Source organism: Megascapheus bottae, chromosome 17 (genome assembly GCF_031878675.1).
Source record: "Megascapheus bottae isolate mThoBot1 chromosome 17, mThoBot2.hap1, whole genome shotgun sequence".
In the NCBI taxonomy this organism is placed as follows: Eukaryota; Metazoa; Chordata; class Mammalia; order Rodentia; family Geomyidae; genus Megascapheus; species Megascapheus bottae.
In genome coordinates, this window is record NC_143525.1 from 33,412,545 (window position 1) to 33,437,574 (window position 25,030).

General features: G+C 50.7%; 1 protein-coding gene and 2 non-coding genes across 3 annotated transcripts in view; 2 read left to right on the forward strand and 1 right to left on the reverse strand.

Moving 5' to 3' along the window:
- Positions 1 to 1,534: 1,534 nt before the first annotated feature.
- On the forward strand, positions 1,535 to 1,606 carry Trnac-gca (transfer RNA cysteine (anticodon GCA)). Its single transcript has one exon. It is a non-coding gene; the product is annotated as a tRNA-Cys (tRNA).
- Positions 1,607 to 3,249: 1,643 nt separating this feature from the next.
- Positions 3,250 to 25,030, forward strand: part of Lasp1 (LIM and SH3 protein 1) — a 37,621-nt gene continuing 15,840 nt past the window's right edge. Inside the window, exons 1-4 of the mRNA XM_090350744.1 lie at positions 3,250 to 3,668; positions 4,146 to 4,305; positions 10,776 to 10,870; positions 21,624 to 21,708. Coding sequence (XP_090206870.1) covers positions 3,442 to 3,668; positions 4,146 to 4,305; positions 10,776 to 10,870; positions 21,624 to 21,708 — 567 coding nt within the window. The 5' untranslated portion in view covers positions 3,250 to 3,441. The remainder of the gene's footprint in view (positions 3,669 to 4,145; positions 4,306 to 10,775; positions 10,871 to 21,623; positions 21,709 to 25,030) is intronic.
- On the reverse strand, positions 3,336 to 3,407 carry Trnac-gca (transfer RNA cysteine (anticodon GCA)). The gene has a single exon. It is a non-coding gene; the product is annotated as a tRNA-Cys (tRNA).

Sequence of the window (25,030 nt, forward strand, 5' to 3'; positions counted from 1 at the left end):
TGGCCTTGAGAAAGTCCAAGGACAGTGCTCAGGCCCTGAGCTCAAGCCCACGACTGGCAAAAAAAAAAAAAGGAAAGAAAGAAAAAAAATAGCACTCTACCCCTTGAGCAACAATACCACTTCTGGCTTTTTCTACCTATACAGTATCAAGGAATCAAACCTGGGCCTTCTGTGGATGCTAGGCAAGCACTCTGCCTCTGGGTCACATTTCCTGCCCAAGAATCTTTTGTGATGCATTGTTTTTCTCTTATCTTCCTCAAGCCATCCAGTCCACAGTAATCACAAGGGCTCCCTTGCCATGAGTGACTTGAGGACCTGAAATTCTCTTCTTATCACTGGTGGTAGGCCTTAGGAACCCTTTTGTGAATGTTACTTCTCATAAAAGTAACTTTGCATGTGTGATTAAGTTAGAGATCTTGAGAAGGGGAGATTATCTTTGATTACAGCTCACAGTGATTATACCAGTCCTAGTAAAAGGGAGATAGGTGGTTAGAGAAGAGGTGTAAGAGGAAGGGGGCAACAGAAGGAGATGGGATGCTGTGAAAGGAAACTTCTAGAAGCTGAAAAAAAGTCAAGCAAGCAGATTCCTGTCTACAGGCGTGCTTAGCACCTTGACTGTTAGATCAGTGAAACTGATTCTGATATTTTTCTTTCTTTTTGTTAAGAGTACTGGGGATCAAACACAGTAAGCTCTATATCATTGAGCCACACATCCAGCCTTCTTAATAGATTTTATTATTTATTTATTTAGTCAGTTGTGGGGCTTGAACGAGGGGTCTGGGTGTTGTCCCTGAGCTCTTTTGCTGAAGGCTAGCCCTCTATCACTTTGAGCCACACTGTCACTACCCTTGATAGGTTTTTTTTTAAATGTATAATACAGTATTGTTAAATAGAAGCACAAAGTTATGTAGCAGGAAGTTACTAGCCTTTATGTAACTGATATCTCAGCATGCATCTGCAAGTCTTTGTTTCTTCCTCCTTCCAGTTATTGGCATTCTATTTTCTATTCTGTGAGTTTGAGTATTTTAGATACCTCACATAGTTAGAATCATGCTGTTTTTGGCTTGCCTGGCTTATTTCAATTAGCATCATAATATCCTCAAGGTCCATTCATATGATTACATATTGCAGGATTTCTTTCTTAAGTCTGAGTCCATACTTGACTCCCTGTAAATCTCCCCTATATAATTTTAGGTGATGATTTGGGCTTTCTAGTTTCATAGTCTAGCAGAAGGCCTCTTACTGGGTATATCTTTTCTCCAATATTTGTTTTCAGAAGAGATTAAGGGTTAAGTTTTGCAAGAGATTATTTTGGGAATTGGAGTGAAATGTATAGGATTGTAGATAATGAATTGAGTTTAGAAAATATTGGGATCTACATGTTTTCAGCTTTTTTAAAAAAACAAACAAACATATGCCACTATATTTGAAAAATCTAGTATCAGCTAGTAAAAAGGCTATCATTTTTTAATAAGCTGTAGTATTACAATGGGCAATCCATGTGGAAAGAATTTACTAAGCCTTTGCCAGCAGAGGGGGTATAGCTCAGTGGTAGAGCATTTGACTGCAGATCAAGAGGTCCCTGGTTCAAATCCGGGTGCCCCCTCTCCTCCTGTTTACATTTTTCACAGGCATTCAGGATTCAAGATAACTTATCAGTGGTTTGTAAATACCGAACACTTTGAAGATAAAACTGCCTGCTTGAATATTCCCACAAAGATATGACCAGAAGCTTTTTCTCCGATTTGTACAGTGAGTCCACTAAGTTCCTCTCAGACTATCTACCAGCTCATTGCTTTAATGGCAATTACCATTTTCTTTTGAGTTAAAATTAATTTAGGAGCTGGGTGCTAGTGGTTCACACCTGTAATCCTAGCTACTCAGAAGGTTGAGATCTGAGGATCACAGTTCAAAGCCAGCTGAGCAAGCAAGTCCTGGAGACTCTTATCGCCAATAAACCATTCAGAATAAGCTGGAGGTGGCACTGTGGCTCTAGTGTGCTAGCCTTGAGCACAAAGAAGCTTAGAAGCAGTGAGGATCCCAAGCTGTATTTGTTTTTAACCCAGTTTATAGTCTGACACAAAAGAGTAAGAGGATGAATCCAGGTTCAGGAAACTTACATACTTTCCAAGTTTAAGAGGACATGGGACAGACATAAAAGAGTTTATAATTGAATAGCTTCACTTCTTATATAAGCTCAAAGGTAGGGCTGTGGCCTGATAGCCTGGACCAAGGTGAAATGAATAGACATGAGATGGCATTTAGTTTGTGTTTTGCATTGCCATCCCCTTCCATCTCCCAGTCTAGCCCAGTAATTCAAAGTAATGGGAACTGGGGAAAGGAATGCAGGCAAGTATTCCCTTGGGCTCCCCAGGGATGACACAATTAAATTCCAAGTTTAAAATATCTATCGCAGCTGCCCCCTGACACAGGCAACATGCGTCTCGTCTACTTGATTTTTCCTTTTTTTGGGCAAAACTGAGTTGAAGAGGATGCCCTTGCTTCTCTCTTCACACATACCATCTTTCTCCAATCACACAGTGATGCAAAAATCCCCTGGCCAGCAGATGTCTGTCCCCATCTTAAGGATTTGAAACTTGATGGCTTTATAGCACACCCCAAGTGTGGCACCTGGCCCCCAGCATCACCTGGAAAATTATTCAAAAAACAAAGTTGGAGGGGGGGGGACACTGTAGGTCTATGGAATCATAAACTGTAGGTAATTCTGGACTCGTGTGTGTGTGTGTGTGTGTGTGTGTGTGTGTGCTATTCTGGTGTGTGCTCATTTGAAAGTCACTGCAGTAATTTAAATTATTTTGCATTGGGACATGGTTTCATGTACATTCAAATGAGCAGATGGATGAGCATTGCATTGGGTGGTGAAGGTTCTTGCACTTACATTCAGTCTGAATCAGGAGCAATACAGGTTCGTATCCCAAAAAGGAAAGTGAAAGCCGAAGTTGAAGTAGGGCTATGTCTGTAAGTTTCCTTCTTTTGACCTTTGCCTACCTCCATCGGAAACGAATGCAGACTTAGAGGGTCGTCTTGTCCCCTGAACCCAGTATCGCCAACTGCCTGGCACACCTGAGAGGTGCTATCAGTAAGAAGACAAGAAAAGGCTTTTTTTTTGATACGTAGTTGTACATTGTACCCACACCTTCTTCCTCTGGGAACAAAGGGAAACGGGAAGCTTTCTTCTAAGCTTTCTGAGCTTTCCTCATTTCTTATGAGGAAGGGACGCTCTTCGTTTTCGTTTTAACCTAGGATCGTACGTGAAAATATAAGAATGAAGAATAATGACAAGAAGAAAAAAAAAAAAAAGCAAAATACTGTGAAGGGGGCACCCGGATTTGAACCAGGGACCTCTTGATCTGCAGTCAAATGCTCTACCACTGAGCTATACCCCCGCGCCGCTGCAGCGCTGGGAGGAAGCTCTTTTGGATGATCGGCCTGCGCCAGCCGTTGCTTGCACTGGAGTATGGATCAGGGGACGGGGAGGAAGGAGCAAAGAGGACGGAGCTTGGGAAGCAGACGGTGCCAGATACCAGGAACCTGGGCATGCTTGTGCCCCTGAGGCGCAGGAGGTGGAGGGAGAGGGAGAAGGAGCCTGGCCCCGACCGGCTGATTCCGGCGGGAAGGGATCCCGCCCTACCGAAGTGGGAAAGGAGGTGCGCGGGAAGGGGCGGGGGCGTGTGGGGCTGAGGGGGGGGGGTCCCGTTCCGTCCCCAGATCCACGACAGGTACCGCCCGGCACAAGGAAAAGTTCCCGAGTCTGGTGTGAGCCGACTCGGGCATATTCCCAGGGATTTCAACCACGCCCTCGATGGGTGCCAGAGGTCTGCCGGAGCCCGGCGTCCCCGTGCTGCCGCCCCCAACGACGGGACCGTGCTGGACCCAGGGCGCCGTCGGGCTGCGCGGTCCGGGGCGCCAGCACGCGGGCCCGCGCGGTCCTCCCTGCCCGGAGCGCGCAGCCCCGCGTCGCCGGGGAGCGCGCCGCGCGCGCCCCTGCCCGCGCCCCGGCCCGCGCGCGCGGCGCGTCTCCGCCCCGGTGCAGCCCCTCCTCCCCGCCGTGTTTATTAGGGGAAGGCGGGCGGAGGCCGAGGCCAGTTCCTCTGATCCCGTCGCGGTCGCCGCCGTCTGCACAGTCGCAGCCGCGGCCGCCTCCCGCCAGCTCGCCCCGGGAAGAGAGAGCGCGCGCGAGCTCGGGCGTCCCCGCCCCAGCCTCCACCTGGAACCATGAACCCCAACTGCGCCCGGTGCGGCAAGATCGTGTACCCCACCGAGAAGGTGAACTGTCTGGATAAGGTGAGCCCCGGGACGGGGAGACGCGTCCAGGCAATCGCCGAGCCACGCTCTCATGTGGGGGGTGGAGAGAGGGGCTGCCCGGTCCCCGCGATCCCTCGAGGACAGACGGGGAGCGGGGGTGTGTGTGCTGTCCCGGGTGGCGGGGACAGACCCCCGTCTGGAAGCCCGGACGTCCAGGGCGCGGCGGAGTGGGCAGCCTCCGCTGGAAGATGGGTGGCTCGGTGCTCCCAGGGCTGGGAGGACGGGAGCGGACGGGAGCCCGGCGGGCGGCGTGTGTGGCGGGGGGGAGTTTGGAGGTGCAGTCCCGCCCCCCCAGGACCCGGAGCGCGAGCGGAGACGGCCGCTCCCTCTCCCCGCGGCGCCGAGCGCCAAGTAGGCGGAAGCGCGGGGCGCTGGGGGAAGGGGGCGGCGGGGGCGGGGCGGAGGCCGGGGGCCAGCGAAACCCGCCGGTCCGGCCGGGGGTGGCCGGGCTTCCGGGCCCGGAGGCGGGGGTGGGGGCCGCCGGTCGCCCGGGGTCGAGTCTGGGGAAGGGAGGCTCCGCGTTCCACTGCCTTACCCCCTCCTCTTTTTTTGGAACGACCCGCGGCCTCCGGGTGGGATCAGTGGTTCGCGGGACCTGTGGCCCCACCTCACATTACCAGCCAAGTCCGGGTGCTGGGCCACCCAGCCCAGGCCGGGTGGGGTCGGGTGCTGGGGCCGGGAGGGGCGCGGGTGGGCCCGCTCCGTGGAGATCCGAAATTGTGCTCAGTCTATAAACCGTCTCATAGAACAAAGAGCTAACTTTTCAAAGCAGGTTTCACCAATGGAGGGTGGGGTTGGTGGAGTTCTGGGGAAGCCCAGGAAAGGAGGGTGTATGGGGGTGAGGGGAGTATGGCCTTCTGGAAATTCACTGTCCCCTGGGGGCCCCTAGAGTTCTCCCCCAACCCCCGCCCATGGTGGACTTCATCTGGTTGCCATTATACCATTGGTGTGTGTGGGGAGTGTAGTGTAGAGAGCCGGGTGTTTCCAGAGTTTTTTTGCGGGGGGGTAGGATCCTGTCTTGCAAGCTCCCTTTTAGGGCCCTAAGGCGGTGTACCCCTCCTCTTCAAGCAGGGGCCTGGAAGCCTCTTATTTATCCCTCTCCTCATTTTGCCTTCTACGTATAACCCTAGGTTGGCTACAGGTCTAAATATTCCCTCCTTTCTGTTGGAACTGGCAGGAGGGGGAGGCTGCATGAAAGAGGAGTTAGGGGTTTTGTTTGAGCAAAGGTAGTTCACTGGATATTTCCTCTCTCCCTTCTAGTGTTCGGAGCTTCCTCAATGACCTTTGGCCTTTGAGTCCCAGTGAGGAGGTGGGGTTTGAGGTTTTGAATCATTTTTGAACTTGCTCTTTAAGGACTGCTGTTGTTTCTTTAGTCTTCACTGGGCAGGAGCGGATATAGTGTGGGCACACAAGAAGGTACTGTCCCACCAGGTTACTGTGCTAGCCTCTGGCGGACAGAACTTAAGCTTGGAATTCCTAGATGGAGAAACAACCCCTTGAATTCACTCATCCTTGCCCAAAGGGTCTTAGTCTACAGAGTGGCTCTGGAGAGACTTTATTCCCCTGTGTACTAAGATGGAAGCCTGAAATATCCAGATATTTGCCTTACTCTTTCCTAACCCCTCCAGGAAGTAAGTGCTGGCACCCAGATTCCTGAGCCTGTGCCTGGAGTGGGCCCAGGGATTCTCTTGGAGTGGGGAAGGTTCAGGCCCACAGGCATAGTTGCTAACCAGACTTCCCATGTACAGTAATAGAGAGTCATCTTAGACTGGCCTAATTCACTACAGTCCAATGGCTTATAGCTTGTAATGTGGTCAGAGCCCAAGCTGTGTCCTTGGAGTGAAATCTTTTCTTTTTTCTGACTCCTCTCCCCCAAAGGTGTAGGCGGGGTGCCTTGCTGCCACTGAAGTCTACCCTGCTCTTAACCCACCAGTGTTCTCTGCATGTTGGGATAAATATGTATTGCTGATGACAGTGTTTGGGGAATGAGATTGAAATTTGTTTTTCCAGAGTATTTCTGGAATTGGAGCTGGGGGAGAAACAAGGTGACCTCAGTCATTCAGCAAATATTTACTGATCACCTACTTTGTATCTGGGGACCTGCATTATTGATCATCTTGCCCACATCCCTCTCCTGCTTGCTGACTTACTTCTTTCAACTTATGTGTGTGTACGTGCATGCATGCTGGTACTGGGGTTTGAACTCAAGACCAGAGCACTATTTCTTACCTTTTTCCCTCAAAGTGAGTCACAACTCTACTTCCGGCTTTTGGGTAGTTAATTGGAGATTGAAGTCTCATAGAAGCTAGCACTCATTGCTAGTGAGTGGCTCATGCCAGGAATCCTAGCTACTCAGGAGGCTAGGGATTTGAGGATTGGGGCTCAAAGCCAGCCCAGGCAGGAAAATCTGAGACTCTTATATCTAATAAACTACTCAGAAAAAGCCAAAAGTAGGGGAGCCTTAGCTTTGAGTAAAAAGAATCTTGGGGACAGAGCTCAGGCCCTGGGTTCAAGCCTCAAGACTGGTACCCCCCCCAAAAAAAAGAAAGAAAGAAAGAAAAGTCTCATAGACTTTCCTGCTTTGACTGGCTTTGAACTGCCATCCTCAGATCTCACAACTGGCTTCTCCCAACTTCTGAGAACAGGAAATCTTCAGGGGTCTTTTCAGAGATTGATTTGCAACCGATTCCTCCAGAATTTCCCATGAGTGAAGCCTCTCTGCTTCAGCTGCTTCAAGTACCCCCTCTTCTTTGGAAGGGACAAGAGAACACATACCCATTCATACATCATTAGCCACCGCAGCCAGGATTGCTGGAAGTTCTGAATATCATGAACAGGCTCATCCCCACTGTAGCCAGAGCTGGAATTTACAGTTCTTTCATCCGGTGTATTTGTAGTTAAACTTTCTTGTGCTGGAACTAGCTTCCACCTTGGCCTGATCCCATCCGACCCAGCGCTTAGGGTCCTGAGGGTTGGGGGCTACAGGTGTTGGAATGTGAGAAATAATAATGATCTGGAATTTGTGGGGCTTAGCAAAAAAAAAAAAAAATCTGTGTCTTCCAGCAGCTCGGGTGGTCAACGGAGCTAGGCTGGTGACCAGTTTGGTGACCGGACTCAGGGTGGGGCTGGTGTTGCCCTGGAGGAGGGAAAACCATAACCTTGGGTAACAGGAAGGGAGGAGAAGGTCTCATACTTTAAGCCTGAGTCACAGACACCCCAGAGAACCTGGGTGCAGAGGGTAAGGTGTCAGGCTATGGGCACAGTGACCTCCCATAATCCCTTCAGAACCTTGTGTGCCTGGCTCACACTAGAGGGATGTTTGCAGGACTTCTGCCTTTCCCAGCCTGCTTTCCTTTCCACAGAGTTGACTTTTGAGTGGGTTTTCCAGAGTGGTTGGAGATGGATGAAGGATCTGGAATTGGCTGAGCAGCTCTCACTGGCTTCAGCGGCCTGGTCCGAGCTGTCTTGTGTCTGTGAACAGTAACACTTTGGACTTGGCAGGCGTTTTGTAAGATTGGAGCCTTGTGTCTCAAATCTCAAAGTGTACTTTGTTCCCTATACCCCCAATCCCAAGAGTGCTTTCATAAATTCTTCTTTGTTTTTTTTTTTTTTTCTTTCTTGCCAGTCCTGGGGCGTGAACTCAGGGGCTGGGCACGGCACTTGGGCTTTCTCAAGGCTAGCGCTCTACCACTTGAGACAGTACCACTTCTGGCTTGTTCTGTATGTGTGTGGTACTGAGGAATCGAACTCAGGACTTTGTTCGTGCTAGGCAAGCACTCTCCCACTAGGCCATGCTCCTGGCCCCCATAAATTCTTTCTTGAGATCTTTAAACCAGGGGTACTCTTGCTCTGGGACAAGGTTCCTGAGCAGGAGGAAAGGGTAGACAGCACTGCTCTGGAACTGTACTGTCTTTTTCCCCTGATCATTTCCCTCCTTCAGACAGGACTGAATTTCCTTCTTCCTGGGGTCCTGGTGGTCAGCCACTAAACCTGGGAACATTTTCCCTCCCATGCAGCAGCTAGAGACATCAAGCTTGAATCTTACTCTTTTCACAGTGCTGTGGGAGGCAGCAGTTCTAAAGCAGATCTGCTTTGCAGGTGTGAGATCAAGTTCAGTAGTTAGCCTGCGGGTCCTTAGTCCATTCTTTTTTTTATTGATTATTTTTAAGTTATTATAAAGATGATGTACCGAGGCGTTACATGCATAAATCAGATAAGAGGCACGTTTCTTTTTGGACAATGTCACCCCTTCCCTCTCTCCCTTAGCCCACTCTTGTTTCCATTTTGTGTGGAAGGGGACAGGTGATTAACCTTCCCTGCTCTCAGCCTCTTACATATCTAGCTGAAGGCCAACGATCTCTGAGCAGTAGTATGAGAAGCTTCTAGAAGTAAAGCTCTAGTATAATGGCTCCCCTTCGTCTCATGGTAGCCTGGAGATTGGATTGGGTATTGGCCTTGAACACCCTGTTCAGTCAGTATAATACTCAGCTCAGCTTCTTCATGGGGCTCTGTTCCAGGATGGTGGGGGAAGGCCTGGCCATCTGGGAGAGTTGGGGGTATCTCTCTGCCTCTCATCCTTGTCTCCTCCCAAATCAATCAATCAGGAGGCAGCCTTGGAGGTCCCCCGCCCGAGGACAGTGTGTTATCCCTGCCTGTGTGTGTGTGTGAAAGTGGGTCATGGTCTGGATTCCAGAGAATGTTTTTCCTGGCAGGCCCCTGCGGGGGCATGTGCAGCTGAGCAGGCAGAGGCCAGCAGACTGGGTGGGTGGTGACAGTGCTGGGGCAGCCTGCCAATGTCTCCCCGTCATTGAGAAGGGAGTGGAGATGTCACTTTGGGGGCCTGTGAGGGGGACAGACCACCCTGTTTTGGTTTTATGTACCAGTGTTGGGATTGAAACACCCATGGGGAGAGGTGGGACATAGGTGCTGGACTAGGCCCATGCTGGGGGTGTGGGTGCCCCCATCAGAGGGCAGTTACCTCCTGACATTACCCCGATGGTCTCTTGTTGAATGGACTGTGAGAGGCTGAGTCTAGGCTTCTTTTCTTGCTTTCCTCCTGCAAGTATCTCAGCAGCACCTGTGACTTGGGAAGTGCAAACCGCTTGCGGGGAATTCCTCTGTTAATGGCCAGAAACTGGCTGTTTGCTTAGCACCTTTGAAAGTCTCTCTGGCTACTTCCCTGACTTCTGGCCCCCTCTTTTTGGAGCCTGGAGTGTCTCCGACTGCTGGGATGTGGGACAGGGGCAGAATACCCTGTCAGCCTGGTTTCTGGAATCCTGGCAGCTGAGCACTGGTGGGTGCTGATTTAGGGTCTCATCCAGCTCCACCAGAGATGAAGTTACCTCTCCTCATCAGCATTTCTCAAGGATGGAGTCCCTGGTGCGACTCTGTTTCTCCTTTCCCTCATTGCCTTGTCTGTCCTCTTCAGTCTAGATGGGTCCTAGAGTCTCCATTCCAGCCAGATCTCTCTAGCTTTGTTGGAGTCTTCCTTGTTGCTCTGTCTCACACACATAAGGCGGTGGAGATTGGAGCTATGACTGGGCACAGTGAAGGCCTGGCTGTATCCCCACCCCCACCCCTGCCTGCTTCTCGCTTGAGGTTCACAGCAACTAACATTGGGTCCTGTGAGGTGCCAGGTGCTGTGTTGAAGGAAGGCTTTGCAGGTGATTTCCCATGCCTCCTCCACAGTTCCAGGAAGGATAAATATTACTGTACACATTTCACAAACAGAGGCGGTGCCAGGACTGGAGCTGCCCAAGGTCACAGAGCTAGCTGAGTAGAGCTTTCATGTCCATGGGCAGAGTACACCTGCAAGGCTGTGAGGTGAAACTCTTCAGTATCTCTCCCTGTCACCCGGCAGGGTGGAGAGAAGCGGAGAGCTAGAAGGGAGGGAAAGCAGGTTGTGGGTGTGGCATCTAGAGCCTGTGACATTCACCTTGCTTTTCTGGATGAATGGGGGCTCCCGTAGGACATGGCAGGCATCAGAGCTGGAGCCTCAGAGGAAGGGGTGCATTCTGTGTGGGGGCTTGGAGTACCTGGTTCTGGGCCTGGTCCTCTCCTTCTCCAGGCCATTGAGGCGGGTGGAGCTGCCCCTTTCGTTCATCACTGCTTCTTAGCAACCAGAGTGTCGCTATGCATAAACAATGAGGCCTCTCCAGCTCTGAGCCAGGCAGTGGTTTGGGGAGGTGGAACTGACCTCTTGGGGGCTTCTGTCGCCATTGTCCCACCATTGTGGAGTCCTCCATCGGGAGCTCAAGGGACTGCCTGGTGGGGGGAGTGGAGAAGGGAATATCATTGGCCACCACAGTCTGTGACCTGAGATGCCCCTTGTTCCCCAGCGGGCATCCTATGTTGTCTGCCTCCCCTCAGCTGGGGGTGTAGGACTGGGATGGAGAGCCTCTGCCTGAAGTCCTGGTGTCTGATGGGTATCCTCCTTTGTCTCCACCCAGTTCTGGCACAAAGCATGCTTCCATTGCGAGACCTGCAAGATGACACTGAATATGAAGAACTACAAGGGCTATGAGAAGAAGCCCTATTGCAATGCGTGAGTCTGCAGGGGCGGGCGCTTGGGTGGGCTCCTGCATTCTTCCCTCTGTTCTGATAACCACAAGGTGAAATTGCTAGCTCATCCACCTCTGGATACATTGTAATCACATTGTACCTTCCCAGCACAAGAGAGAAACAAGGGCTCTTATTAAACCCATTTTGTTATCTAGTTTAGTTTTTTTTCCTGCCAGTACTTGTGGCTTGAACTCAAGAGTTTGGGTACTGTCCCTTAGCTTCTTTTGCTCCATGGCTAGCACTTGACCAGTTGAGCCACAGCTCCACTTGTGGCTTTTTTGCTAGTTAATTGAAGATGAGAGTCTCACAGACTTAGCTGGGCATGGGCGCTATGGCCTGTAATCCTAGCTACTCAGGAGACAGATCTGAGGATCAAGGTTCAAAGCCAGCTGAGGCACAGATTAACCTCTAGAAAATGGGAAGTGGGGTTTGGCCGAAGGGTAAGGCAGTTGAGCAACACCCAGGCCCAGGGGTAGGGTAGCCTTGAGCTGAAGAGCTCAGGGACAGCTTCCAGGCTGAATTCAAGCCCTACGACCCCTTTCCCCCCCAAAAAAAAGTCTCATAGACTTTCCTGGCTAAACTGGCTTTGATCCACAATCCTCAGAGTCACCAGTGCCTTGCTACTTCTGTTCTTTGTAGCCCAGTCTGCTAGAGGTCAAGATTAGGGTATAGAACCATTGTTTCCTACTTCAGAGGGACAGTGCCCATTCCGTCTTATACAGTTTCAGTGTGACAACCATTCATGTTCAAGGTCACTTCGTAAGTAACTAGTGCAAAGACAATATCAGGTCCATGGTCATAGGCCAGACTTCACAGCCACCTGCTAGATGGAGCTTCTGAGGTCAAGGGACTTCTTGCAAGTAGGTGGCAAGATCAGATTTCAATATAAATTTAGAGTCTGATTGGGGTATATGGTATTTTTTTTTCTTCAGGAAAAAGAATACATAATTTATTACATGCCTAAGGTATGCGAGTATTAGACACTTTTTTTTTTGTTATTGTTGTCCATGGTGGGACTTGAACTCTGGGCCTGGGTGTTGTCCCTGAGCTCTTTAGCCCAAGGCTACTGCCCTACCCCTCAAGCCACAGTACCATTTCTGGGTTTTTTTTGTGCTTAATTGGAGATAAGAGTCTCATAGACTTTAGTGCCCAGAATGGCTTTGAACTGCAATCCTCAGATCTCAGCCTCCTGAGTAGCTAGGATTATAGGTGTGAGCCATCCCGCCCAGCTTAGACACTTTTGAAACTCTCAGCCCGGAGCCTCTTGGCAGATGAAGTTCATCCTGGAAGGGAAACTGAGGGGTTTGTCCCTTTCTGCGCCGTCTACTGCCAGTCCCCTACTAATGCTACAGCCCCATCTCTCCTTGAGGGCTTGAATTTCATTAGGCACTATTGTCTGACTGCTACTCTGTGCCAACCTGTGCCAGGTGCTGGAAAACTGATGCCTGATAAAATCTCCAGTCCAAGAGGCAACATGAACCTTGTCCCTACTGAAGGATTGGCCCACTGGGCAGGTTGCCTAGGGTAGAGGAAGAACCATAGTTCTGCTGTCCCCTACCCTGCAACTGGTTATCTCTTACCCACCCCCCAACTCCTCCCAGTCCCAAGGGAAATAGGACATTCTTGGAATTCTTAAGGGCTCACACAAGCCCTGGTTCTCTGCTACTTCCTCCCTTTTTGGGGATGGGGGGTGAGCAGGGTGGGGTTCAAGAGAACTTAACCCCTTGGCTGCTAGATCACTTCAGGCTGGACCCTCAGCTTCCTATGTGGATACTCTGGGCATCTACTCCCCAGACTGAAGTGTAGCTGAGGTAGGAGCCAAGACTCTTTCCTGAGTCCCCAGCATAGCTCAGTGAGGCCTCTGTTGTCTTTGCATTCCCGCAGCCTAGAGCCAGCTTACTTTCCTCCTTACTTTCTGGGAGAGATCAGTGGTAGGAGCAGGGGGAGGAAGGTAAGGAGGGGCAGAAGATAAAGCTTCCTTTCTGGGTGCTCCTCCCATCCAGCCTGTGAGGCAAGGGTTCCCGGGTCACTTTCTCTGGTATCTAAGCAAAGAAGCAGGTTGGCTACTTCCCTTTCCTCTCTCACTTCTGGCCCAGCATGTTTGCGGAGAAGGACCGTGGACAAGGGGGAAGACTGGGAGACTGAAGCAGCACAGGTGACACCTTGTCCAAAGCCCATTTGCTGCTTGCTGGCTCCCAGTATCCACAGCGGGTCTGTGCTGTCTGCTGGGCCAGCTGTCCAGAGTAGCCAAGCTGGGATATATGCCATCTGCTATTGTCTGTTGGTTCCCCTACCTAGGAACTTAGGCCAGAGCTTCTGCTATGTGCTAGGCACATGCCCAATGTTTGCTGTCATTCCTCCCTGGTGTCATTCTTTAGTGGTATTCAGGCTTCCAAATCCTGGGGTTACTGGGGTATAGATTTCCCCATTCCTGTTCTAGACATGCTTTGTGTCCAGCCACTAGCCTGGCTTCCTTCTTACCCAGCATCCCCTCCTTCCCTCACTCGGCTAAGCCTGCAGCGGGGCTTTCAGGAGAGAGTGGTGTCTGTCTTGCACTTTGCCATGATCCCCCCTCCCCTCCCCCCTCCCACATGAGTGAGGATGTGGGGTTGGTATGTTAGCTATCCCATGCTCTGCCTGTCCCTGAGCCCAAGGGTGGCTAGGAGAAGAGGACAAGAGAGAAGAAGGCTGTCTTTCCCTAGGGCCTACCAGCTCAGATGAAAGTTCTGGAAAGCGACTGTAAGCAGCAAAAAGGCGGCTTCTGTTTCCCTCCTTGTGTCAGACTTGTCTGGGAGTGAGGCAGGGGTGTGAACACAGTAGAGAGCTCTCAGCCAGCTGCCTGCATGGTGGGCCCCATACATGCAGTTACACACTTGGCTGGTGTGTCCTCGAGATACACATGCACTTGGGTGCCAGCTCAATGTGCCGCTGTTGTGTTGCATTCGGGCAGCAGCTATCTTGGCATGGCTTGTGGCCAGGTAGAGGCCTCACTGCTGCTTGCAATGAGCCCCAAAACTGATGATCACTTCTTTCCTGAAGGATTTAGGTGGGTTTGTTAGGGAAATATTTATGCCTCCATTTATTTGTTTTGCAAACTAGATTTTCCCAATCCTGGCCTCTTACCAATCTGTTTCCTTGTCTCCATGCGAATGGTCCCTGGGCCCTGGGAGTTGGGGTGAGGTTGGAGATGGGGGTGGCGGACTATAAACAGGATCCTGGCTGGTAGGCAAGAGAATGGGCAAGGCATAGAAAAGCAAAGGGAGACCTTACATTGCAACTCTCCATCGTTGACTACAAATATCAGGGTTCAATTTGCTTGAGCTATAAGGTGAGGGGATGAAGAGGGAAGACACTAGCTCTGATTCTGGAGAGCAAGGTACTACGAATCCCTGCTCTTTCTCTCAGGGTTAGGTGAAAGAGGGGTGGGGTCATTGCCACTAGATTCCAGCAAGGCCCCTAGGGTTCAGAACCTCAACCTTTTACTCTGCCTTTTTGTTTGTAACTGGTACTACCTCTTGAGCCACACATCCAATCTGGTATTTTTCTGGCTAATTGGAGATTTGGGGATTTTTCTGCCTAGACTGGCTTCAAATAGTGGTTCTCAGACCTCAGCCTCTTGAGTAACAAGTATTACAGATGTGAGCCATGGGTATACTGTTCAGACTAACACTTAAGGGTTAGGCTAGAAGCTGGAGCTTTCCTGACATCCTAGAATTCTCTGCATTTCACTGCATAGAAGTAGGGGTGTGTGAACACATGCACACAATATTTGGGGAAGAAGATACAAAGTCTGGTAGCTAGAGTGGCCAAATACAGCCTCCAGATCCACCACCTCTTTGTCTCCACATCACTATATTTAGATGTCAAGGTTCCAAGAAATCTTGGGCATCTCCTGTGACATCCATTTTGAAAGATGAAGAAAGGTCCAGACATTTTATGTTCAACTCAGCTTGATAGAATCATCTATCCTTAAAAGTATTGTTAATCTGGGGACCAGTGGCTCATCCCTATAATTCTAGCTACTCAGGAGGCTGAAATCTGAGGATTGCCGATTGAAGTTAGCCTGGCAGGAAAGTCTGTGAGACTTTTTTTTTTTGGTGGGTTGTGGGGCTTGAACTCTTGGCCTGGGCGTTGTCTCTCAGCTCTTCAGCTCAAGGATACAGCCCTACTCCTGGAAACACAGTGTCACTTCCTCTGTGAGACTCTTGCCTCAGTAAATCACCAAAAAAAGAAGTAGAGCTGTGGCTCAAGGGGTATAAGTTCTAGTCTTGAGCAAAAAAAACAAAAAAAAAACACCAAAAAAAACACACCAAAAAAAAGCCAGGCACAGTGGCTCATGCCTGTAATTCTAGCTACTCAGGATGCTGAGATCTGAATGAAGATCAAGGTTCAAAGCCAGCCTAGGCACTTAAGGACCTGAGACTCTTAACTCCAATTAACCTCTAGAATATGGGAAGTGGGGCTGGGCTCAAGGGTACAGCAGTAGTCTTGAGCTGAAGAGCTCAGGGACAATGCCCAGGCCCACTTGGGTAGGGCAGTAGCCTTGTTCTAAAAAGCTCAGGGACAGCACCCAGGTCTAGTTCAAGCCCTATGACCCAATGAGCCACAAAAAAAAAAAGTCAGTCCGGGTTCATGCCTATAGTCCTAGCTATTCAGGAGGCTGAGATCTGAAGATCACAGTTCAAAGCCATTCCTGGCATTAAAGTCTCTGAGACTCTTTATCTCCAGTTAACCACCAGAAAACTGTAAGTAGTGTTGTAGCTCAAGTGGTAGAGTGCTAGCCTTGAGCTGAAGAGCTCAGGGATAGCATCCAGGCCCAGAGTTCAAGCCCTATGATGGACAAAAAAAAACAAAACCAAAACACCCCTTTTTCATTTTTTCTTCAATTCCCGGGGAATAAGTTTACCCTTGATCTTTTTGACTGCTCTTCTCCCCGCCCCCCCAGAACAAATCAGATAAATGCATCTTTGTAGCTTCTTCCTATCCTACTACTTCAGGCCCTTAGGGGTGTGTGTGTGTGTGTGTGTGTGTGTGTGTGTGTGTGTGTGTGTGTGGAGAGAGAGAGAGAGAGAGAGAGAGAGAGAGAGAGAGAGAGAGAGAGAGAGAGAGAGAGGGAGAGAGAGGGAGAGAGGGAGAGAGAGAAAGAAACTGGGTTAACAGAACCCTCCCTGTGGGCTATGTTCCCAGTGCAGGCTTTTGCAGGCTTTTGGAGCCAGCAGCTCTGACCAGAAGCAGGATGTCAGGGCTGAGTGGCTTTTTTTCCCCTCCTTTTTCCCTTTTGGTAAAACCAAAAGCTCCTTGTTGCTCTTGTGGATGTATTTTTGTTCTTCCTTGAACACAAAGCAGCCATTTTTGAGGAGGTCCTAGTCTAGAAGGGGTGAGATTCTTTGTAGAAACTGGAGGTTGGGCTTTCAGGATCTCAGCCCTGCTTTCTTCTGCCTCTAGGCTGTAGTTAGTGGCAGGACAGAGATGTGAGGCTGCTGCCATATAGGGGCTGTTCCCATCACCCAAGACCCTGTACTTGTAGCAGCTTCCCCCATCCTCCCTGCCCTCAAGTCTCCTTCCAAGCAGGAAGTGACTCAGAGGTCCTCAGGGATGGACTCTTTTTCTGAGACAGAGGCCACCTCTTCTGTCATTCCCCACAGGTCATGATCCAGTCTCGCTGAGACCCCAGAGGGCCTTAGAAGGTCACGCTAGGAAATGGGCTGGGTTTGAAGAATGCCTTCCTTCTTTTGGCAGTACCCACGTCAGCCTGCCTTAGCTGGAAGGACAGCTATGGAGCAGGAGAGAGTACAAAGTTTCTCTATCCTTGACCTTGAACCTCAATTTCTCTATCAGGAAGACAGGCACAGTGATAATGCCTGCCCTGTCTAGAACAAAGCCTTTTGGTAAGTTTCAGCAGAAACCATGCTCCTCAAGGCCAGACTGCTGCTCATAGATGATACAAGTCCTTTCCCAGGTTTGCTCTCCTGAATGCCAGGTCTCTTCTCCTGCCTCCCCCTCCTTCCAAGCGGGCTTTCTCCATGCCTGTTCTACCCGAGCTGGTGAAGGTAGTACAGAAGCATTCGGCCCATCTTCTGGTGGGCAGAGGAGGAGACATCAGCTCTATATTACATTCTTTCCCTGCCACTCAGGCTGTTGTGTAGCTGGGGTTCTAGCTGGGAGTCACATTGGTGTGTACACACACGCATACACATACACACATACCCCACTCTGTACACCTGGGATCTGAGGCTCAACCTGAGGGGAGAGGGGCAGAATCAAGGTAGAATTCCCAGCAACTGGCTTTGGAAGGTCGCATCTATTGGAGCCTACTTTAAAGCCAGTCATCTGGGAGGTGGGGACTATAGGGCTGTCTGTCTTAGGCTCTCCTTTCTAGAAACAGAGCCAGGGCTCCAGCCTTCACTTCCCTTGGATCCTGCACAGGCCCCATGGGGTTCTCCTTGGTTGAGGGCACCTTTGCTTTCTGAGTCTTCCTCTGCTCCCATACCCTGTGGGGAGGTGCCCCCCCCTTTCTCTCATTCTCTCTCCTCTCTCTCTCTCATTCTCTCTCTCTCTCTCTCTCTCTCTCTCTCTCTCTCTCTCTCTCTCTCTCTCTCTCTCTCTCTCTCTCCTCTTCTCCCTGTTCAGCCCAGAGCTGAGGTTGCCATGGGAACCAGAAGCGCAGTAAGCAGGGGAAGGGAAAAAGCAGGGTTGTCTCTTGCCAGGGCTGGGGGCTGTGGGGAGGGGAAAGGGCTGACCCAGCAGGAGGAATGGAGCCTGTGCCTGCCACTTGCCTTTGTGCAGGGCTGGACATAGGAGGCTGGGGTAGGAAGTTGGAACCTCTGGAGCTCCGGTTAATCTAGTTAAATCTATACAGGATTAAAAGCCTTCCCCACCCCTGCTGATCTACATCTTGGCTGGCTTCTCCCACTTCCTTTCTGATGGGCTTAGGATCCCAGTTCTGGGGGCACTTGCTGTGGGGTCAGAGGGAATCTTGGAGCCTTCCGGGTGGGGTGTAAGGTACAAGCAGTGGGGTGAAGTATGTGGCCTGTCAATTGCAGCTGGTATGGACCTGCTGCTGTCCTGAAGCTCCGTGTGCATTGCCCATAGCAGTGGGTATGTCGGCATTCACTGTGCATGAGATGCCTGGGAGGTAGATATGGTATGAGCTGCAGCACTGGGGAGAGGCTGGGGAGTGTAGATGCTGTCTTGGAGTGTGTCTTGGACACATCCTTGGACAGTTGGAACTAGCCTTCCTCCATTCATTCATTCATTCATTTATTTGTTTGTTTGTTGTTGGTCCTATGGCTTGAACTCAGGGCCTGGAAACTGTCTCTGAGCTCTTTGAGTCACAGCACCGCTTTCAGTTTTCTGGTGGTTCATTGGAGATAAGAATCCCAAAGACTTTCCTCCCCAGGCTAGCTTTGAACCACGACCCTCAGATCTCAGCCTCCTCAGTAGCCAGGATTATAGATGTGAGCCACCAATGCCTGGCTTCCTCTTTAGCCAGGTCATTCAGTTTTGCAGATTGGCTCCTTGGACTGATTGTTTGCCAAGCTTCTGTGCCCCCACCCTGCCCCATTTCTTTCCACATCCCCACACTGCCTCCCACTGCTTTAGTGCTAGTTAATTTTCAGAGTTGATCCTTTATGTCTGGCCATAGCTGCCAGTAATTCTCAGCATCTTCCTACTTCTGTTGCATGTGGATAGAGCAGATTAGATTGCTTTTGTTCTCTGTTTCATGTGATTTCATCTTGTCTTACTAGTTCTACTACTATATGTCATAAAGGTAACTAATGCTTAATTTCTATATTTTCAAAACTACTTTGCTGGAGCTGTGTGTGTGTGTGTGTGTGTGTGTGTGTGTGTGTGTGAACTCAGGGCCTGGCTGCTGTCCCTGAGCTTTTTTGCTCAAGGCTGGCCCTCTGCCACTTGAACTACAACTCCATTTCCAGCTATTTGCTGGTTAATTAGCAGTAAATATCTTTTTTTTTTTTTTTTTTTTTTTTTGCCGGTCCTGGGCTTGAGCTCAGGGCCTGAGCACTGTCCTTGGACTTTCTCAAGGCTAGAGCTCTACCACTTGAGCCTCAGCACCACTTCCGGCTTTTTTGTATGTATGTGGTACCGAGGAATCGAACCCGGGTCTTCGTGCATGCTAGGCAAGCACTTTAACCACTAGGCCAAACTCCCGGCCCAGCAGTAAATATCTTAAGGACTTCCTTGCTCAGCTGGCTTTGAACTGCAGTTCTCAGATCTCAGCCTCCTTAGTAGCTAGGATTATAGGCATGAGCCACCAGTACCCAGTTTCAGCCTGCCCTCCCTTCCTCCCTTCCTTCCTTCCTTCCTTCCTTCCTTCCTTCCTTCCTTCCTTCCTTCCTTCCTTCCTTCCTTCCTTCCTTCCTTCCTTCCTCTGGTCCTAGGGCTTGAATCCAGAGCCTAGGCTCTGTCCCTGAGTGCCTCTGCGCTCAAAGCTAGTGCTCGGGCCGTGAGTTTGGCCTAGTGGCTGAGTGCTTGCCTAGCACGTTCAAAGACCTGGGTTCAATTCCTCTAACCTTGAAAAAGTCCAAAGACAGTGCTCAGGCCCTGAGCTCAAGCCCAAGGAGGGGAAAAAAAAGCTAGTTCTCTACCACTTGAGCCATAGTGCTACTTCCTGCTTTTTCTGTTTATGTGGTACTGAGGAATCAAACCACCAACCCACATTCACAGCCCAACTTTTTTTTTTAGAGGGTTTTCCTACCATCCCTTGTTTCTCTCTTGTCTCTAGGAACAGACTCCTACTTGATACTCCCCTGTCCTGGGCTGGCTAAGGAATTTTGGATGGTCTCCTGAGCTGTGGGTGGCCCTGGCTTCATGGAGCTGGGCCAAACCTGGGGGTTGGACCCCTGCCTTAACCCCCTATTTATCCACAGACCATTTCAGCTGCCAGCTGCAGGCACCTGTGTTTGCTTTTCTCTTCCTGCTTCCCCCCCCCCCCCCCACTGCTGGAGAAGCAGCTGAACTGGGCAGTCAGTACCCAGGCAGAGCATAGGTCCAGGACAGTGAAACTAGCCAGGACAAAGGACTTGCCAAGGTCACTCAGCTCACCTGTCCTAGGGCTAGGGCTGTGCCCTTTCTAGTCCTGCTCTTGGTTACGTTCTCTACTCTACACCCCCAAGATCTGCCCTTTGCCAAGTGCTCCACAAGGAAGTTTTTCTAGGTAGCTCAGGATGGCACGGGGCTGTGACAACTCACGTCTGGATCTCGAGCATGCCAGCCAGACATCACAGGTGGGACACCTCTAGAAAGAGGTCCCAAGAGGCCACCACCTCCCTCTTTCTTTCCTGGGGGCTGCCTGTGAGTCAGGAATCTGCAGTGGTCACAGCTGTGGTGGGTGTGGTCACCCAGAGCTAAAAATGGCCAGACTTTCCTGCTTGGAGAAGCCACCCACCAGTCCCTGAAATAGTTGGGGCCCATGCAGACTCCCTCAGTTTGTCTCTCATGGTAGCAGAGGCGCAGAAAGCTCTTCTGTGGTTGGTTTGCTAAGGGACCTCATGATGACCCAGTCCCGTGCAGAAGTTCTGGTCCTTTCCTAGCTTCAATTCCTGGGGTGGTATTTGTTGAGCTCCAATGACTGTTCTGGGAGACTGGGATACATCCCTAAAGCAGAGAAGCAGTAGGGAAGGGAGAAGAGAACAACATTGTGACAAACCCATTAACTCTGGAGACTGCTGAGTGACAAGTGCCGGGTGCCAGCACAATGTCCCTTGCTCAGTGTAGTGGGGTGGGGGGGTCCTGCAGGTTCTGCAGGCTGAACTCTGCACTGCCCTGCTTTTTCGAGGGGCCAGGGCCCTGTGGTACCCTATGCTTATCATGGACTGGACTCTGAAGAGATTGAATGCCAGTCTGGATTCTGTCACTTAGCGTCCATGGGCCTCAATTCTCTTGTCTGTCAAAAGAGACGGGTGGTGTTCACTGAGTAGAAGAGTAGAGAGAATTTGATAAAGAAAGACATGAAGCCCTTGTTACAGTGTAACATTAACTATTGTTACTGCTACTTGTCACTTGAATGTGACCTCCTTTCCGGCCACAATTGTTCTTCCCACCTGCTCTCTGAATTAGGCCTTGTTAGCCCTTAGATTAAAAAATACTATTGTTATTATTGGGTCATGGGGCTTGAACTCTAGGCCTTGGCACTGTCCCTGAGCTCTTCAGCTCAAGGCTACCACCCTACCCCTGAACCTGGGTATTGTCCTTGAGCTCTAAGCCCCACTTTACATTTTCTAGAGGTTAATTGCAGATTAGAGTCCCAGGTCCTTTTGTGCCCCGGCTGGCTTTAAACCTTGATCCTCAGATCTCGGTCTCCTGAGTAGCTAGGATTTCAGGCATGAGCCACTGCGCCCTGCTGAGTCTCACGTTTTTTTAGTGCCCAGGCTGGCTTTGAACCGCTGTTCTCAGATCTCAGCCTCAATTAAGCTGAGTGTTTTTATGTCATAGATACTTATCAATCTATACAAAATTTTTCTCCAAGCAAGAGTAATCTGAAACTGACGGAATATTCAAATGGCTTCTCGAAGGCCCAGGACAGTTCCCTGGCCAGTGGCTACTCAGGCCTGCTGTGTGTTGGGGTAGATCCTGCGCTGCCCTGTGGCCCTGGTGGAGTTTTGGGAGGGACTACACTGGGGAGAAGAGGAAGTTGCTATTCTGTTTTGTTTGTTCTTGCCCCTTCCCCAGAATGATGCCCAGTGTTTTTTGTTGTTTTTTTTTCTGCCCTGCAGACACTACCCCAAGCAGTCCTTCACCATGGTGGCTGACACTCCGGAAAACCTCCGCCTGAAGCAACAAAGCGAGCTCCAGAGTCAGGTGAGGGACTGCTGGGAGGGAGGGCTGTTGTAACCCGGATTTGGCAAGAACTCCTTCCCCTGCGGTTTAGCTCAGCCAGGCCCTGCTGAAATCCTACTGCCTGCCTGCCTCCCCTCCCATCCCTGCCTCAGTTCCTTCACACTTCCTGCCTCTGGCACAGGCGTGGGAGAGAGCCTGACCCCTTCCTACCTGAAAGTGGATTGGGAGGCTGCGTCCTCCAGGAAGCCACGCCTCTGGCTCTACCTCCTCCTACTACAGAGGAGGAGTCACCGTGAACTACTACCCCTGCCTGGGTTGAGCTTGGCCTGCTGTGAGGAGGGGGAGTGGAGATTCAAGAGGATTTGGGGATTAATGACAGAGTACCCTAGGGGAATTCACCAGGTGGGTAAGGTGTCCAGGAATGTTCCATCTAGGTCATGGAAGGATCACTCGGTCCCTTAGATGTGAGGCTCCTGCTGCCAGATCTTGTGATTGCCCTGGGTTCCACTCCCAGAGTCCTCTGTGTGCTCTCTCAGGTGCTGCTCCTTGCAGCCCTGTGTCAAGGTGACGTTCTGCTTTCCTGTTGTACAGATGAAGCAACTGAAGCTCAGACATGTAAGGATTCACTAAGCTCATGCAGGCAGTAACAATATGAACACCACTAAGCGTGTGTGCAGTGCCAAGCCAGTTAGCTCATGGATCCTTAGTGAGGATGTTCAGTGAAGCCTGGCATTCAGGGTAGTCCACCATCGAGGCCTTTGTGCTTGGGTTTCCATCCAGTCCTTCAGAGCAGTCTCTGGATTAGCACCCATCGCCCCTTCTGCTGCCAAGAAGTTGTGTAACTCGATGAGTGCTTTGAGTTACTGCTCATCCTTGACTCAACTCCAGGGGTAAATGGTAGAAGTGGTTTCCTTCATGTCACAGGTTGGGACCTGAGGCTGAGAGAGAGGCACAGGATTCTGACACAGAGTTCAATTGGACCCTGATCTGTCAGCATCTACAGGTCTATACCTCCCTCGTGTGCCCTGAGGCTCAAGCCTCCTGTGTGTTTCATGGCTGGGTTGTCTTGGGCACAGCAAGCCTCTGCCAGCTGAGGAAAGCATGTGGTTGAGCTGGCAGAGAGAGGATTGGTGACAACCAGCCACATGGCCCTAACTACTCTCCCCATGGCAGAACTCCCTTCTTGTTCTTGAGGAGGGCTACTGGGACCAGACAGGGCCCAGAACAAGCCAAGCCCTGATGGATAGAGAGGCAGGCCTGGGAAAGGCACAGGTCCAGAGGCGTTCACGCTGACACAGGCTGGGGAGACCTCTCCCTCTCTGTGTCACTCTCCCTCCCCTTTTCTCTCTCTGTCTCTCTGGAAATTCAAACCTCTTGCCATTGTCCGTCCTGCTCAAGGCCATCTGCAGCTCTTTTTTTGCCCTTGGAAGCTGATCCCAGCCGAGCAGAGCCGGGGTGGGGGGGGGGGGGGTGTCTGTGGGAGGAGGCACCTTGCCCTGCCTTGTACCTTGCCCAGATGAGAGGAGTGGGAAGGCTGCCTGGTGGCAGGGTAGCTTGTGTTCCTTACAGGCATAGCCAGCTCGCAGCATGCTAGTCTTCAGAGATTCCTCTGTGTGTCCCCCCCTTCCCAGGCCTCCCCTCCCCCTCACCTCTCAGTGCCTCGCCTCAGCTTCAGGACCCTGACCTTCGCCTCTCCTCCTGAGCTGCTGACACACTGGGGAACTGGAAAATGATGTCTTTTTCATGGCTACACGATAAGGGGTGTTTTATCCCCATTTTACAGATAGTGACAGGGAGGCTTGGAGAGGCCCATATCCTAGAACTTGCCCAGGACTAGTGGCAGACTAATTTCTAGCTTAGTGGATGTGGCCCCAGTATGCTTTGCTCATAACCCTTCCAGCAGGATCCATATCACCAGTGTGTAGGTTGTGCCGGTCACCCACCAAACTTGTGAGGGGCTTGTTGTACTGTAACCCTGTCATCTCTCACCAGTCTGAGGCTATTTTTTGCCTTTCTCCTCCCTGATCAGTGAAATGGGGATAGAGACCTATGTGTGGAGATGCTGGGGGCGGGGCCTGAGTCTCTGAGCCCGCCCCCTGGAGGTGGTAACAGGTCTTGTTCCTGTAGCTGCCTGTGGCTGTCTGGAAGGGAAGTGAGAGTGTCCTCTGCCCCAGCCAGCCCCACCCACCCCACCAGCGCATTGGCAGGGTGTCTATCCCCGGCCTCCTGCAAATGTCTTAGTCTTTCTGTGTCTTTGCACTGCCCCTGCTATTTTGGCTTTGTTTTCCTGTGTCTATATCGGTCCCAAATTGGCACGTTGAGTGTTCTGGGGCACCTGAGGTAGCCTCCCCCAGGAAAGGGATGTTAACCACAGAGCTGTCCAGAAATGACCCCCCTGATCACTCAAAACTGATAAGTCTTCCCAGACTGAGTGGAAGCAGCAGCTTGGGCTGTCTCAGGCCCCGACACTCTACTTCCTCATGCAGAAGAGTGACTCATTTAGCTGGGTGCCAATGGCTCATGCTAGCTATTCAGAAGGCTGAGATCTGAGAACTGCAGTTCCAAAGTAGCCCGGGGAAGAAAAGTCCCTGAGACTCATCTCCAATTAGCCATCAGAAAACTGGAAATGATGCTGTAGCTCAAAGTGACAGAGGGTTACCTTGGGGGCAAAAGCTCAAGGACAGCGCTCAGGCCTTGAATTCAAGCTCCAGGACGGACACTTTTTGTAATGTTGTAGAAAATGTCATCAAGCAGTGTGTGTGTGTGGGGGGGCGGGCAAGGGGGAGATTTGTATAGTGAAAAACCCCTCCCCTCTGTCCAGGGACAGAATTGTCTCTGCTCTTGTATTTCTCACAAGCACTGCAGGCATTAGCACATCTAGACACTCTGCTCACTTGTACCAGTGACTACACTGCTAGGTCACCACTACCTGTGTGACCTCTGTTAGTTGTTCAACCACTATGTGCCCAGGACCTTTGTGTATTAATTGGGGCTCACCTCTCTTCAGAGGTATATGCTATTCAGATGACAGTTCTAGGCAGAGAGCCAACAGTCCATAGGTTTTTGCCTTTTTACTGTCTTCCTGGAAAGGAGAGGATTGGACACAAGGACCTTTCACCCTTGCTTCCAGCCTTGGTCTTTCCCATTAGTGCTCCTCCTCACTTGTGCCTATCTAATTTAAACACTACTTGCTTTTATTTATTCATTCATTTTTTTACAAGAAGGGGGAAGGTTACATAAGTAAGCTTAGCAAATACTACGCCTATAATAGTAGAAATGGTTAGTATATTTTCTCAGTATATTTTAAGTCATAATCCAGCTCCACTTCCTTCCTCCTCTCCCC